The 15,631-nt window shown below is 44.6% G+C and overlaps 1 protein-coding gene across 1 annotated transcript in view; it reads left to right on the forward strand.

The window, feature by feature from the left end:
• MAN1A1 (mannosidase alpha class 1A member 1) overlaps positions 1-15,631 on the forward strand; it is a 270,883-nt gene that overhangs the window by 100,929 nt on the left and 154,323 nt on the right. Inside the window, exon 3 of the mRNA XM_077487030.1 lies at positions 8,978-9,093. Coding sequence (XP_077343156.1) covers positions 8,978-9,093 — 116 coding nt within the window. The remainder of the gene's footprint in view (positions 1-8,977; positions 9,094-15,631) is intronic.

Raw genomic sequence — 15,631 nt, forward strand, 5'->3', positions numbered from 1 at the left:
AGTAAGGTTCTTCAGAGCCTTAAGTAGGTGAAGACCAAGCCTTTGGTCGCCCCCTTCCCAGTCGGGATCTTGCTTTAGTTTTACAGGTTCTCACAAGGGAACCTTTTGAGCCGTTAGAACCTTGCTCGTTAAGATTGATCACTCCCAAAACTGTATTTTTGGTGGCAATCACTACAGCAGGGAGAGTAAGTGACTCGAAGCCCTTTCTATTAGGGCACCTTTTTTACCTAAGGTAGCCTCTAGTTTCCATAAGAATACAGGAGATTGTGCTACCTACTTTCTGTTCGAATCCAGTAGGAGAACAGGAACACATGTTTCACAGATTAAGATGCTAAAAGATGTGTTCTTCATTATTTGGATTGCACAAGGTCAGTTCAAGAAATCTGATTCATTTTTTGTGTTGTTTTCTGGGGCTAGGAAGGGTTCCAAAGCCTCTAAACGTACGATAGCTAGATGGTTAAGTTAGCCATTGGACAGGCGTACGTGACAGGGAGGTTAGGTCCTCCAGTTGGGGTTAGAGCACACTCAGCCGGGGCAGTGGCAACTTCTCAGGCAGAGTGGGCTGGGGCATCTCCTGCACAGATCTGTAGTGCTGCAACGTAGTCCAGTGTTTCTACGGTTGTGAAACATTATAGACTGGATCTTCTGTCAGCCAAAGAACAAGCCTTTGGCCGTATAGTACTGCAGGCAGTGGTCCCACCCTAAGGTAATGTACTCGCTTATCCTCTCTAAGGTGGCTGTCCTGAAAGACGATTGGGGAAAAATGGAATTACGTACCGGTAATGTCCTTTTCCAGGAGTCTTTCAGGACAGCACCGGTTCCCACCCAAATTGTTTGCAGATCATCGGGAACTCATTACATGAGGCCGTCAGGTAAGACTTAAAAAGTTTATTTGTTTGACGTGTTCTTGTGTCTCCCCAGTTTGGCCGGAGGTACTCTGGAAGAACTGAGGAACGAAGGGAGGAGGAGGCTTAAATCATGAAAATGAAGGCGGTGTTTCCTCAGAGGGGAGGAGCCGGTGTCTCTCTAAGGTGGCTGTCCTGAAAGACTCCTGGAAAAGGACATTACCGGTACGTAATTCCATTTTTCCTACATAACTCTGACTTTCTAAAGTACATGGACCAGGCCTGGGCAGATTGCTCCTCTACAAATGCCCCACATGCGGCAGACCCTAACCTCTTCTGGGATGCTGGAAAGGCTTGCCTCAGGGGGCGTATTATCTGTTACGCTACCTCATTTAAACGCAATGCACTTCAACACTACAAATCTGCTAGTGCCAGACTCCACGCTTCCCAACGGCAGCTTATTTCCTCAGATTCTCCCCTACAACGCAATGAGTGGGTGGCAGCCAAGTCAGCCTTCGATACCTGGGCTGATACCCTTGAAATCACTAAAAAGACACACTTGGACACCACCCTCCATAAATTTGGTAACAAAGCCGGAAAACTTCCTTCCAGATTATGCAAGGGGGGGCCCCCGTCCAACCCACATTACCTCCCTGCGCGATCACACGAGACACTCCCATTCCACACTCCAAGCCATAAATGAGATCATGCTGCGGTATTATACGAACCTCTACGCCCCGGATCCCATCGCACAGGACAAAGCACGCTCCTTTATGGAAAAACTGACACACTCCACTATATCGGCAGACCAACTAGATTCCCTCAATGCACCCATCACTCTTACTGAAATAGAAACCACCATCCGCAACCTACACCCATCTAAGGCTCCTGGCCCCGACGGTTTCACCAGCAAATTTTACAAAAATCTTATCCACATCACGGCTCCCACGCTCCACTCAGTTTACTCAAGTATTTGGTCGGGGGGCCCTTATCTTCCATCTGGGAACCAGTCAGTTATTAAACTTCTCTCTCGAAAAAAAGGCAAAGGATCCACTACAGCCAGTCGTATAGGCCCATCTCCCTGCTCAACCTAGACGTGAAAATTCTATCCAAGATGGTAGCATCGAAACTCTCCACCATTCTCCCACACCTCATCCACCCAGCCCAATCTGGATTTGTCAAAGTCCGCACGGCCGCTTTGAACATCCGTAAAGTTCCCCTGGCCCACGAAACAGCTAGACAGAACCCCAATGGTACATACGCCATCATTACTTTGGACGCGGAAAAAGCCTTCGATAACGTTGGCTTCAATTGGTTCTCCATGTCTCTTTCCAAAATGGGGTTCTCGGGCCCCTTTTGCCATCTCATCAATTAGATGTATACATCCCCCACAGCTAAATTAGTCGCAGCGAGCCTCCTTTCACAAGATGTTCACCTTCATAAAGGGACGAGGCAGGGCTGCCCATTGTCGCCCCTCCTTTTTAACATCGCCCTGGAACCACTTTATAGGTACCTGTCCCACATAGCCCCTTTATACGGTATTAACCACCTCAATACAGTGCAGTTGCACCCCCTTCCTGACCAGACCAGCTTTCAGCGCTATCCGTCATCCAACACTGTATCCATTTGAAACTTGCGTCCTTTTTTTCCACACAAATAGAGCTTTCTTTTAGTGGTATTTAATCACTAGTGGGTTTTTTATTTTTTGTGCTATAAATAAAATAAAAACGTAACTTTTGTGAAAAAAATGCCCTTTTCTTTGTTTCTGTCATAAATTTTTGCAAAGTAGTAATTTTTCTTCATAAATTTTGGCCAAAATTTATACTGCTACATATCTTTTGGTAAAAATAACCCACATTAGTATATAATATTTGGTCTTTGTGAAAGTTAGTCTACAAACTATGGTGCCAATCACTGAAAATTGATCACTTCTGATCAGGCCTTCAGTACATCAGGTGTATCTCATTTCTTGAGACACTAACAAGTCAGGAAAGTACAAATACCCCCCAAATGACCCCTTTTTACAAAGTAGACATTCCAAGGTATTAAGTAGCATGATGAGTTTTTTATAAGTTGTCATTTTTTTTTCCCACAATTCTTTGCAAAATTAAGATTTTTTTTTTTTTAAATATTTTTATTTACAAAATTGTCATATCAGGTTATTTCTCACACACAGCATATGCATACAACAAATTACACCCCAAAATACATTCTGCTACTCTTCCCGAGTATGGGGATACCACATGTGAGACTTTTACACAGCCTGGCCACATACAGAGCACCAACATTGATGTAATACCTTCAGACGTTCTACGAGCAAAAATGACGCATCTCATTTCTCAACCACCTATTACACTTTTGAAGGCCCTGGAGTACCAGGACAATGGAATTTCCTATAAAATGACCCCATTTTGGAAAGCAAACACCCCAACATATAATCTGTGAGGCATAATGAGTCTTTTGAATGGTTAATTTTTTTTCCAGAAGTTTTTGGAATATGTGGAAAAAAATTAAAACGCATTTTTTTTTTTTTTTTTGCACAAAATTGTCAATTTATAAGATATTTCTAACACATAGCATGTATATAGCAAAAAAGACACCCCAAAATACCTTCTGCTACTCCTCCCGAGTATGGCGATACCACATGTGTAGGACTTTTACACGGCCTGGCCACATAGAGGCCGAACATTAAAGTAGTACGTTCAGGCGTCCTAGGAGCATAAATGACGCATCTCATTTCATTCCTACCTATCACACTTTTGAAGGTCCTGGACCACCAGGACAGTGAAATTACCCACAAAATGACCCCATTTTGGAAAGCAAACACCCCAACGTATATTCTATGAGACATGGGTTGCAAATAGGTACTCGGGTACTCTGATGGGCTGGAGATGGGTACTCTGATGGGCTGGAGATGGGTACTCTGATGGGCTGGAGATGGGTACTCTGATGGGCTGGAGATGGGTACTCTGATGGGCTGGAGATGGGTACTCTGATGGGCTGGAGATGGGTACTCTGATGGGCTGGAGATGGGTACTCTGATGGGCTGGAGATGGGTACTCTGATGGGCTGGAGATGGGTACTCTGATGGGCTGGAGATGGGTACTCTGATGGGCTGGAGATGGGTACTCTGATGGGCTGGAGATGGGTACTCTGATGGGCTGGAGATGGGTACTCTGATGGGCTGGAGATGGGTACTCTGATGGGCTGGAGATGGGTACTCTGATGGGCTGGAGATGGGTACTCTGATGGGCTGGAGATGGGTACTCTGATGGGCTGGAGATGGGTACTCTGATGGGCTGGAGATGGGTACTCTGATGGGCTGGAGATGGGTACTCTGATGGGCTGGAGATGGGTACTCTGATGGGCTGGAGATGGGTACTCTGATGGGCTGGAGATGGGTACTCGGATGGACTGTGACGGGTACTCGGGTACCCTGATGGGCCGTGATTGACAGGTACTATGAGGGGTAGTGACAGGTCCTCTTTATGGGGGGGGGGGGACGGGCGGACAATCGGTATGATTGGTGTACACTGTAGGCGGTAACGAGATTTTACCGCAATCTCCTCCTCACACACGATCGGTGTGTGAGGAAGAGAACCCGGTAACATCTCGTGACTGCGGTTTGTTTACATTTTAGTGATCGGCTGTGAAAGGATCGCAGCCGATCACGTGGGTAAACAGCCGGCCAATGGCTGTTCACCCCCTTCGGTGGCGAGCGGTGTCTCCGTGACACGCCACCACCGAAGAAACGGGGATGCGCGCGCACGATCGCGCGCATTCCCTGTTTAAACGGGAGGCCGTCATTTGACGGCCTCCCGCCACAATAGGTGCGCCGCCTGGCCGTCATTTGACAGCCAGCGGTCAGCATCTAGTTAAAATAGGCGATAGAGAACTTCGCACATCCCTTTTCGCAGACGATGTCCTTATTTTCTCATCCAACCCCTCTGTAGACATACCCACCATTAAACTTACTTTTGATGAGTTTAGACAATGCTCTGGGCTTCGTATAAATTACTCAAAAAGCGAGATCTTACCTATTGGCACTCATATCACCCCCTCATGAGCTAGCCAATCCATATTCACCGTAGCTCCCTCCTACATCACCTACCTGGGAATTAAAATTGGAAAATTACCTTCTTCGCTGTACCATTTGAATTACCCTCCCCTCTTGGCCAAAATATCTCCGGAACTGTCAAACTGGATGGATCTCCCCCTCTCGCTCATGGGAAGATGCCACCTTGTAAAGATGGTCAGCTTTGCCAGATTACTATACCCTATGCGAACTCTTCCGCTATTACTAAAGCACAAAGATGTTAGTTCATTGAACTCTTCTATTTCCAAATTTTTATGGCATGGCAAACGACCCCGCATTGCTTATAAAAAAAATTGCACCTTCCCAGGGGCAACGGGGGTATTAGTCTACCAAATATATATAACTTGGCTTGTTTACTCAGAACCAGCTTAGATTGGATCACTCACTCATCTAGGTATTCTAATTATGAACTGGAATCTGCCATGGCACATCCTTACTCCCTGACTGCCATCCTCCACAGTAGATGGAAATCTGTTCCCCCCCCACCAACACAACCTTATTCAGAGTAACGGCAATAGCATGGAGGGAATCCAGGAAACTGGCCAAGCTTCCTCCCTTTGTTTCTCTACATCTGCCGATTTACAGGGAAATCCCTGCTTCCTCCCAGGACTTCAGTGTAAACCTTTCTCGGACTGGCGTGAATGGGGTCTTTCGCTGTTCGCATCCTTGTGACCCGGACATGGGTAAACCATACCCTTTCAAGCACTGGTGGATTCCTTCGCTCTACCCCATCACATATCTTCTACCAGCAATGCATCAGCTTTCTTACACAAACCTGCAAAGAGGACTCTAAGATTTCAACCTAGTTTCCTAGACCAGTTGATCCATGATGACTTTCAAAATTTCTGATGTGTATATAAACCTCTCCTGCAATGACCATCACCTCCCACATATTCAACTTCCATTGCAAACTGGACTTCAGCCTTTCCGGATCCCGACCTAGTTCACAAGATTCTGCTCGGGCTACGTAAGGTACTGCGCCTAACCCCCAATGAAACTTGGAGGGAAACACAGCTGAAGATTTTCCACAGGGCCTATATCCCTTTTCTTTCTCCCAAAACCAACCAGGTCTTGGCTTTCATTTTCAATGCCGCGTTACTGAAATTACCTAAGGAACCCCTGATTTTAATTTTCGGTTATTGGGACCCCCTATTGCTGCCATGGTCTACACCTCCAGGAGAAGTGATCAGGATATATTGGCTTTGCAAATTTGATGGTTTACAGCGGTCGCCTATCTAGAGGATATAAAGCTCTATTAGCCAAACACGTGAGTGTGAGGCTTATTAGCTGGTGAGTGCAACCACAATGGGGGTTTCACGATCAGAGGGTGTGGTGAAGGAGCAATAATTTGTTTGGACACTGAATATCACTTTTCACGTCGACTTTATGATTTGGATTTCCTTTTTTTTTTTTTTTTTTTTTTTTTTTAAGGATTGCAGGAAATACAAAAAGTTGAAATCATACAAGTGTCCCAAGTTCTCTCAAGTTTGTACAGAGCACAAAGCTAATCAAGCTATACTAATACATAGGTAAGCTGCATCTTAAAATCCACTGAAACACCCTAATGAAGCCCCAAGATACTGGCTTATCTCTTCTCACAGCCAACCACTGTGGCAATTCCTAAACTACTTGGGGAAAGTAGGCGGTAGCATCCGTAAAGGGAGGTTCTCCCCCATACGAGTAGTGTGCCCTCAGAGGACTCCAAATGGCATCAATGGATTGTTAAGGGAGATTTGGGACTATTATCAGAAGGTTCTGGCGATCGCAAGAATTTTTCCATTAATGCGAAAAGTAGAAGGGTAGAAGGAACAAAAAAGAGGGGGGGGGGGGAATTTGTAGAGCAGAGAAAAGGAAGGGGCAGACAGACTGATATAATGGGGGGGGGGGGGCAAGGGGGGAGGGTGTGGGACTCCAGCAGGGAAGACGGTCTCCAAATGGAAGATTCACGTATAGTCCTTATATTCTTCAGAAAAACTAAAGAGATTCCACTGCATCCAGCGGGTATTGTGTTCCTCCTCCCTATCTCCCATGGCAGCCGTGAGTTGCTCCATTCGGTAGATGTCGCAGATCCTCCCAAACCACTGAGACACTGCTGGCGGGAACTTCCACGCTGGGGATGCACGCCCTGGCCCCACTCAGGTGTCTCAGGAGAGACTTGCGAAACTTCTTTCTGGACAGGGGAGTCAAATTTAGGAGTACTGCTGCCGGACTGTCCTGAAGGGCGACACCAGTAAGCTTATGTGTAATCTGTAGAACTTGTCTCCAATAAGGAGCCAGGATTGGGCACTCCCAAAAGATGTGCAGCAAGGTACCATTCTGCGTGCCACATCTCCAACACAGCGGACTGTGTCCGGGGAAGATGGCTGCCAGTACTGTGGGTGTTCTATACCAGCGAGTCACAATTTTATGTGATTTCCTGGTACTTGCTACATAAGGAGGACCTGTGCGCAAAGATAAGTATGTGATTCTTTTGATCCTCGGTGAACCGCGTGTTGAGGTCCCTTTCCCACTTTGTCAGGAATGGGGGGGGGGGGTCATGTTGGGATACATGCTCAAGCAGGATAGTGTACGAAAGGGACTTCCGTTGCGGTCCCTCCCTCACGCATATCTCCTCAAATGGTGTTATAGGTCTCTGGAAGCCACCATCTTCCGGAAGGGATTTCCAAATTTCCTTTATGTGGACTTATGTTTATGTGTATTTTTAATTTTTACATATTTCATATTAGTTGATCACTTTTGGCCATATTTTTACTGTCACATTTTATTTTCACTGTATTATTACATGTGTTAATGAGTGCTTTCTATATATTGGAGTATTTTTTTTGTTAGATGTATATTTATTTATATACACACACAGTTGCACGTATAGCACTTTATGTATATACATGTGAGTGTATATACGAGGGCTATTTTTGTTTTTTTGAGCCCAATTATATTTGAGGTGTTGGGTAGTGTGAATTTAATCATTCACTCATTAAGCGCTACGTGTCACATAGTTTTCTTGTTTCAATGGAAAAATATTACACTGGTTTGATATAGTTTTTGTATAAGTAGCAGCTGAGGTTATAGGTATTTGATTTATTTTAGCGCAGTGGTGATTCACACTTTTGTGGTAATGTGAGTAAGTGCATCAAAATTTTTTTTTTTAAGGCATAACGATGGTATCAGGAATAAAATTGCACAATACCTAGTTAAAACAAACAAAAACATTTGTGTACAATGCCTTCAATATTATCTGCATCATTTACCATTCCTAAACACTTTGTTCAAAACTAAACAATGACATTTGGCTGAGGTCTGTCTGAGCAGATCCTATGAATCCTGTAATTTGCGAGGTGGGACATCCATGGATCAGACTTGTTTTTGCAGTACATCCCACAGATGCTCAATTGGATTGAGATCTGGATTTTTTTGGAACCAAGTCAACGCCTTAAATTCTGATGCTCACCTGGCCATTTTGGCACTTTTGCCTGTGGACACAGGTCAGCATGGGCACCCTGATCAGTCTGTAGCTACAAAGACCCCATACACAACAGACTGAAATGCACTGTGTGTTGACACCTTTCTATCAGAACCAGCATTTAATGTTTTTAGCAAGTTTGAGCTACAGTAGGTCTTCTATTGGATGTCTACATGGCCAGCCTTGCTTCCCACTTGCATTAATAGGCCTTGGCCTCCTATATTGCCTTGTCACCTATTTCCTGGTTTTCTGTCCTTGGATCACATTTGTTAGGTCCTGACCTGAGTGAGGGTACTTTCATTGCAGCCCTGATTGACTTTCTCAAATGTATAGGTTTGCTTTAAATCTTTAATAATAATCTAAGTGTTTGCATATAAGCTTCCTTACAAGGCCTATGTAAAGTTGACACATTTAAGCATTATAAATACATGTTCTAGAACTTGTAACATTTTTATAATAGACTGAGTGACCTTTCATTTGTTTTTATTTTTAAAAGATGTGTAAATTTGAAGTAATGTTGTAGGTGTTCTAATGTGTGCATGAGTGCTAATGTTGCAATTATCTGCTTGGTTTCAGGCAACATCCAAGGAGCAACAATTGTAGATTCTCTGGACACACTGTTTATCATGGGCATGAAAGATGAATTCAAGGAGGCTAAGGAATGGGTTGATAAAAGCCTAGAATTCAATGTGGTAAGTTTAATACATAATAATTTTACTGTTTCTGGATGGACTGTGGTTGGATGGCTAGTGTAGTCTGATTCAACTGGTTTAAAGGGTAAGATATTACTTGAGCTTTGTTTTTGTTTTCTGTACCACTGATGGGATCATTTGACTTTCTAAATTTTTTTGTTTTAGTAGCCATTGTCACGTGGACTAAAGTATGGGAAAAGCCAAATATTGGGTTGACTCCAGAGCAGGAATAGGGTAGAAGGTTACCAATAGGGACAACTGCCTGAGAAGAGTTGCCCTCACTTGAAGAAATGCCCACTTGCTTCTTGCTGTGTATCTAGAAGTAAAGGGAAATCGGGTGACCAAATAATGAACAAACTGACAGGAGTTTAACTCTTTAAATGTTTTGGCTTTTTTATACTCTAATGCAGGGGTCTCCAAACTATGGCCTTTTAGTTGTTCAGGAGCTACAATTCCCATCATGCCTCGTCGTGTTTGTGAATGTCAGTTTTACAATCCCTCTTGGGATGTGTAGTTCTGCAGCAGCTAGAGGGCCATAGTTTGGAGATCCCTGCTCTGAGTCTTAAACCTTTATTTGGACACTGCAGTGTTGATTCCACGTTATGCGTGTGTGTGTGTGTGGGTTTTTTTTTTTTTATTCGATTCAGAAATTGCAGGCAGCAGTGTCCTGCAGACCATTTTAAAAAACAAATTTACTGCTCTTTTGAAGTTGTTTTGTATTGTTGAAATGTTCCCCTAGATTGTGAACTAGTAATGGGATTCTTTGATCAGTCAATAAAGGAGTTGTAATGTCTCGGTGTTTCACCTTGATGCATTCTATGCATTATGGTGAAAAACCTTCTGTACTGCAGCACCCCCCCCCCCCCCCCCAGAGCCCCCCTTTTTCTTACCTGAGCTTGATCGCTTCAGCATGGAGGATGAGCAGAGCAGTTCCAGCCACTGTTTCGTATAGATTGGTAGCAGCTGGAGCCATTGACTCCTGCTGCTGTCAGTCAAATCCAGTGGCACGGAAGCTGGTACGGGGCCGAGTCCTATGTTCTGTGTCAATGGATGCAGCAGCACAACTCAGGAGCGTATCCGCAAGAGTGCTCCCGTGGAAAGTGCCTTTCTGTGTGGGTACACAATGAAGAAGAGGAGCACAGCCGGGGGATCCCCAGAAAAGGAGTATCAGGGCACAGCGCAGGTAAATATAACATGTTTGTTTAAAAATTAGAAGCAGAGTTTGTGATGGGCTGGGACAGAGTAGACCTATTGCTATTTGTTTTAGATGTAGAAATGTGGCACATTATAGGATGAGATCCACTGAGCCCTTTCCCTCATTAAAAAAAAAACTAGTTAACACAAACTGCAAAATTCCATTAGGTATTCATTTTCTATAATGGGGAAAAGAATCTTAATCCTTAGTGCATCTGTGGTCAAAATGTAAAATCATAAATTCATTTCCACATCGCATTTCAATTAATTGTAACCTACTTGTTAATCATAACTATCTTGAAAACTTTATGAAGATTCTTTACTTTTATTTTCTTGAATTCTGTGGCACATGTTCACTATGCCCGGTGAATATTGCACTGCTGGGTCACACATTTCAGAGCCTGCCTTCTGAGGTGCTGAGGGGAGGAGTTTTTAGGATATGGAGTCAGTACAGGTATCTGTGCTCGCAGGCAGCAAGGTACCATTGGATTTGTAGTCCTTCGAAATGCAAAGTAAACCAATGAGTAGAAGCTGCGAAACATGCATGGGAAGCCAAGAAGTTGTGGAAACTGAGGGCTGCCAGAAAGGAATCACTCACAATATGAAAGGAAATATTTCAAGTAGGCTTAAATTGGATTGTGAAAAAATATCTGTGTGTATTGCAATGCTGATATTTTAAATGAAAGCATGGCCATAGAACTCCTCGAACACGTTGTGTTTTCATTCTTAGTCCCCCATTCACATGACCGGTCCTTTCGGGTCCGCCTGTCAATTTTTCAAGTGGACCCAATCAGACCCTCCATTGTCCTATGGATCTGCGGGTGCAAAAAGATGCGTGTCCTTTTACACCCGTCGACATGCGCTCTGCTAAAAACGGATCCGTTCACCATCTGTCTAGTGGGTCGGCTGGCAATTAGGTGTAAGGGGACAGGCGACCCATTTACAGCAGACCAACCATAGAGGAGTGTGGGCCTTGTCCGCTCTGCATAAGCGGAGTAGACACAGACCAGCCATCCACTTGATCAGTGGGGATTGTTTATTTTCTTTTTAATTTTTGCTGCTTGGGTGATTTATGGCATTAGGATATTCCATGGACTCCTGGAATATTGGCGTCATTAACAGCAAGATGCCCGAAGACTTCTGGGATCATTACTGTTACTGTGCCTGCATGAGACTGGGAGGTGCGTGTTGGGTAGCCAACTGCACCAAAATTCCAGAAACGCATAGGTTGTGGGCTTAAGATGCCCATATCTGCGCTGGTCGCTGACAGAATACCCAGAGGAGAGATGACAGATTTTACAGGTACATACTATGTGGACGGGTATAGGCGTTTTAAAATTAGATGCTGCAAGAATCACAAGGATGCTTTTATTACAATTTTGGATAGGAGATTGTAGCTTCTCTTTATTTATTTTTTTTTGAAAATATTTTTATTGATTTTAAGACAGACAAACAGACAGTCAACAGGTAACAGTGACATGCCACATTATTAGGACTAGACCCACGCAGGGGCCAGCTAGTTGCTTCCAACATAATAAATCTACCGCTGTAGCACGTCCACAAACAAACAACAACTAACTTAGTGCTTGGTTGGCTCCCACTCGATGAAGATAATTAAGGACCAAATTTCTCAGTCGGGCCGCAAGGGACAGTAGAAAAAGTGATCTAGACCCACAGTAGTGGCTATACCATATAAAAGTATACAAAGAAGTAGAGCAATACTAGGCACCCCCTACAACAAGAATCCCATCCACCCATAGAATGGCAACACTTACATGTTCAATCTGTGGTCGCTGTGGAGGCCTCAGCCAGCCATCTGGCCCACACTCATGTATTTTTTGGGACATCCCCTATTCTGGTATGTTTCCTTATAATGTGGTAGTACTTTATTGACATGAGTTTTCCACAACAGCATTGACGGCGGGGCCTGCTTTTTCCAGCATAAAGTGATCATTTTCCTGGCATAAAAAAGTAGGAGTCCTATCAAAGTTCTATCCGCTATCCTGGGGGCCAACCCCTCTACTAATCCCAGAAGGCATATCCGCGGGGTTTGGGCTACATCTATTCCCACCACTTCTTGTATTACAGATAGCACCTGTGACCAGTAGCCTTGTATTGCCGGGCAGGACCAGAAGATGTGTATGAAGTCACCCGGATCCCCAGTACATCTCCAACATTCCGAGGACAGGGAGGTTCTCATTTTATGTAATCTATATGGGGTAATATATGCCCGGTGTAGTATTTTGTATTGTATGAGACGGTCTCGAAGTGAGACCAGGATTGTGAAGGGAAAGTCCCACATGTCCTCCCAGTCCTCGGAATCCAGATCCGGAATGTCCTGAGTCCATCTTTGACGGAGCTTTGACAGATCTGGAGAGGAGACCCTAATGAGGTGCGCATAAAGGACCGAAGTCGGTTTCCTGGCGCATTCAGACCTTGTAACCTTTTCCAGAGCGGACTGCACTATTTGCGTGGCATTGGGTAACACCTGAGCTTTAAAAGCATGAGATAGCTGCATATATCGGAATACATGCGAGGGGGGTATATTGTTGCGAGATACCAAGTAATTAAAGGGGTGTATAGTTGTGCCGGTGGTGAGGTCAGACATGAGTTTAATACCACATTTGGCCCAAACTTTGGGGTCTGGTAGCGAGTAGAGATGGGGTAAGGTAGGATTGTTCCATAGGGGGGCGTGCGGGGAGATTGCAGTCCGTGGAAACCCTTCCAGTCCCAGTCCCGCCCTCCAGGCCCTTAAAGTCGTGTGCATGGAGGGTGTCAGGTCGTAGGGGGCTTTGGGGCCCCGCAGGGGTAAATGTGTTAAGGCCTCCACGGAGCGGACCACCGCAGCCTCCAGAACCGCCGCAGGGTTGGATGCGTCTGGTACCATCCACCAGACTACCGTGACTAACTGCGCTGCCAGAAAATATTTCTGGCAGTCAGGAAACGCCAACCCCCCCCCCCCCCGCAGCACTGGACGCATCAGCGTGGATAGTTTAAATCTATGGGGGCCGGGGCCCCAGAGGAAAGAGGAGAACATGCGGTTCAATTTTGTAAAAGAAGAGGAAGGTATCCATTGTGGGGAGTTACGGAATAGGTAGGTAAATTTAGGTATGATCTTCATCTTAATTAGGTTAATGCGGCCTAAGAGGGATAGAGGAAGGTTTTCCCAGGTTTTCAACCTGGCCTTAACTCCTTGGATCACCGGATCTAGGTTAAGGGGGATAAAGCTGGATGCAGCTCTTGAGACCCTCACCCCCAGGTACACCATGTCTTCTACCCATTGCAGTTGGAGATCTGGCAGGGCTAGCCGTTTTGCCTCAGGGTCAATAGCAAGCAACTGGGACTTCGTCCAGTTCACCCGCAGTCCTGTTATTTTGGAGAAGTCAGTCAGAACTCGCAGTGCTCCTCCAAGGGAAGGGCCTGCGTCATTCAGAAAGAGTAGGAGATCGTCAGCGTAGAGTGCTACCCTCTCCTCCAGCCATGCTATTTTTAGCCCTTTTATGTGGGGCGAGACCCGCAGTGCCTCTGCCACCGGTTTTGTAGCTTCTCTTTAAGATAAACAGAAATAGGTTGGACTGATGTGAAAAATGTGGCTGGTGGTATAATATGCATAGCAATGGTTTCTAAACCCAAGGTAATTTGCAGAAAATGGAACATATGATGTGACCGGTATACATGTGTAAAAGGGGTCCTAAATGCTTTTCCTACACATCTACCTCATGGATTGAGACAGGTTTTCTTAACCGGGGAAATCATTTTATATCATAGGCAACCTCTGCAAAAATAATTTTATCTACACCTCACAGTACATTTAGTGTTATCAGTGGGTTGTAGATGCAGTAATAAAGTATAAAGAATGTGATGTACCTCATATATTCAACAGCTGGCATAGATCATCTTTAACCCATCGCTGTATGACCAAATTAATTTGAGAAAGCAAATTACATGACACGTAGCTATGTTGATACCCTGTGCCACTCTGCATTTGGGAAAGGAGCACGTCATTTGGAAGGGACTCACCTACCAGCAATTGAAAGGTTGCTGACCCACATATATGTCATTCCTGGAACTGTGCAGGCACCAGCTTTGAGTTCAGTGTCAGATGCTTTGGAGTTAATTTAGAAATGAATGCAGGTGGGGTTGACCTTAAGCTGATTTTTATTTATTTTTTTCCCTTTCTTTTATTCGTATAAACGTGTATATGGAGGGAAGCGATTCTGATGTGCCCTTAAAGTGACTGCAAAAGCAGAAGGCTTTTTTATCTTAATGCATTCTATGCATTAAGATAAAATGCCTTCTGTGTGCATCAGCTTCACCAATATTTACCTGAGGTCACTTTTAGATCCAGCGATGTAGGATTATCTCGGCTGCCCAGGACTCCCCTCAAGACAGTCTGAGACAGCAGCGTGGCACTATTGGCTCCCGCTGCTGTCACTCAGAATAAGCCAGCCAATGAAGAGAGAAAGGGGGGCCGGGATACAGTTCTGTATCTGAATGGACCCAGAACTGCGGCTCTGATGCCCCTATAGCAAGCCGATTGCTCTGGGGCCACTCGTCAGGAGGGAGGGGCCAGGAGCACAGAAGAGGGACCTGAGAAGAGGAGGATCCAGTCTGCTCTGTGCAAATCCACTGCATAGTGTAAGTATAACATGTTTGTTCGTTTTAACAATCACTTTAAACTGGCCATACGCTGATTGCATTTTTGCCAATTCAGCCAGATCAATCGACTTCTGTCAAAGGAACGTGATGGGGAATCTTTCTTGGTCAGCAACAAGTCCTGCTGTCAGAACACAATGTCTTTTGTGGGGCTTGGTAAATCCTCCATCCACTTTGCTTTTGTGGATGGAGGAATTCAGCCTGCTGGCTGAAGGAAAGGAAAATAGCCTAGCAGGCCATGGTCAAAAGGTCAAAACCGCCATTGCTAACTGCTTGAGAAACCCCTAGCAACCTCCTTTAGAAGGTCTCTCAGAACCGGAGTATGGACCAGATGGCAAACATTAGAGCTGGGTTGCAAACTGTAGAGAAAAACTTGAGTTTTTTGAATTATGCAAGGCCTTTCAGTTAACACAATTTGTGCTGCTTATATAGTGCCCTGCATTCGTTTAGTTCTTAATTGTGGTGGATATTCAAATGATTTTAATGTTCTCTGTCACTGTTTACTACCTTGGAGCAGCTTTTCAAATCAACCGAGAAATCTCTGCTGGTGTGAAAATGATTTTGCATAGTACTGCAAGAAAAAAATGCTTCTAAATGTTATCTCAAATATATTTTCAATTGGGAATACCTTCATATTTATATCCTAAATTTATTTTTTGGTGTGCACAGTAATTACATCAGAATACAT

This window comes from Lithobates pipiens, unplaced genomic scaffold (assembly GCF_037356315.1).
Source record: "Lithobates pipiens isolate NorthernLeopardFrog02 unplaced genomic scaffold, aLitPip1_a1.2 Scaffold_18, whole genome shotgun sequence".
Lineage (NCBI taxonomy): Eukaryota > Metazoa > Chordata > Amphibia > Anura > Ranidae > Lithobates > Lithobates pipiens.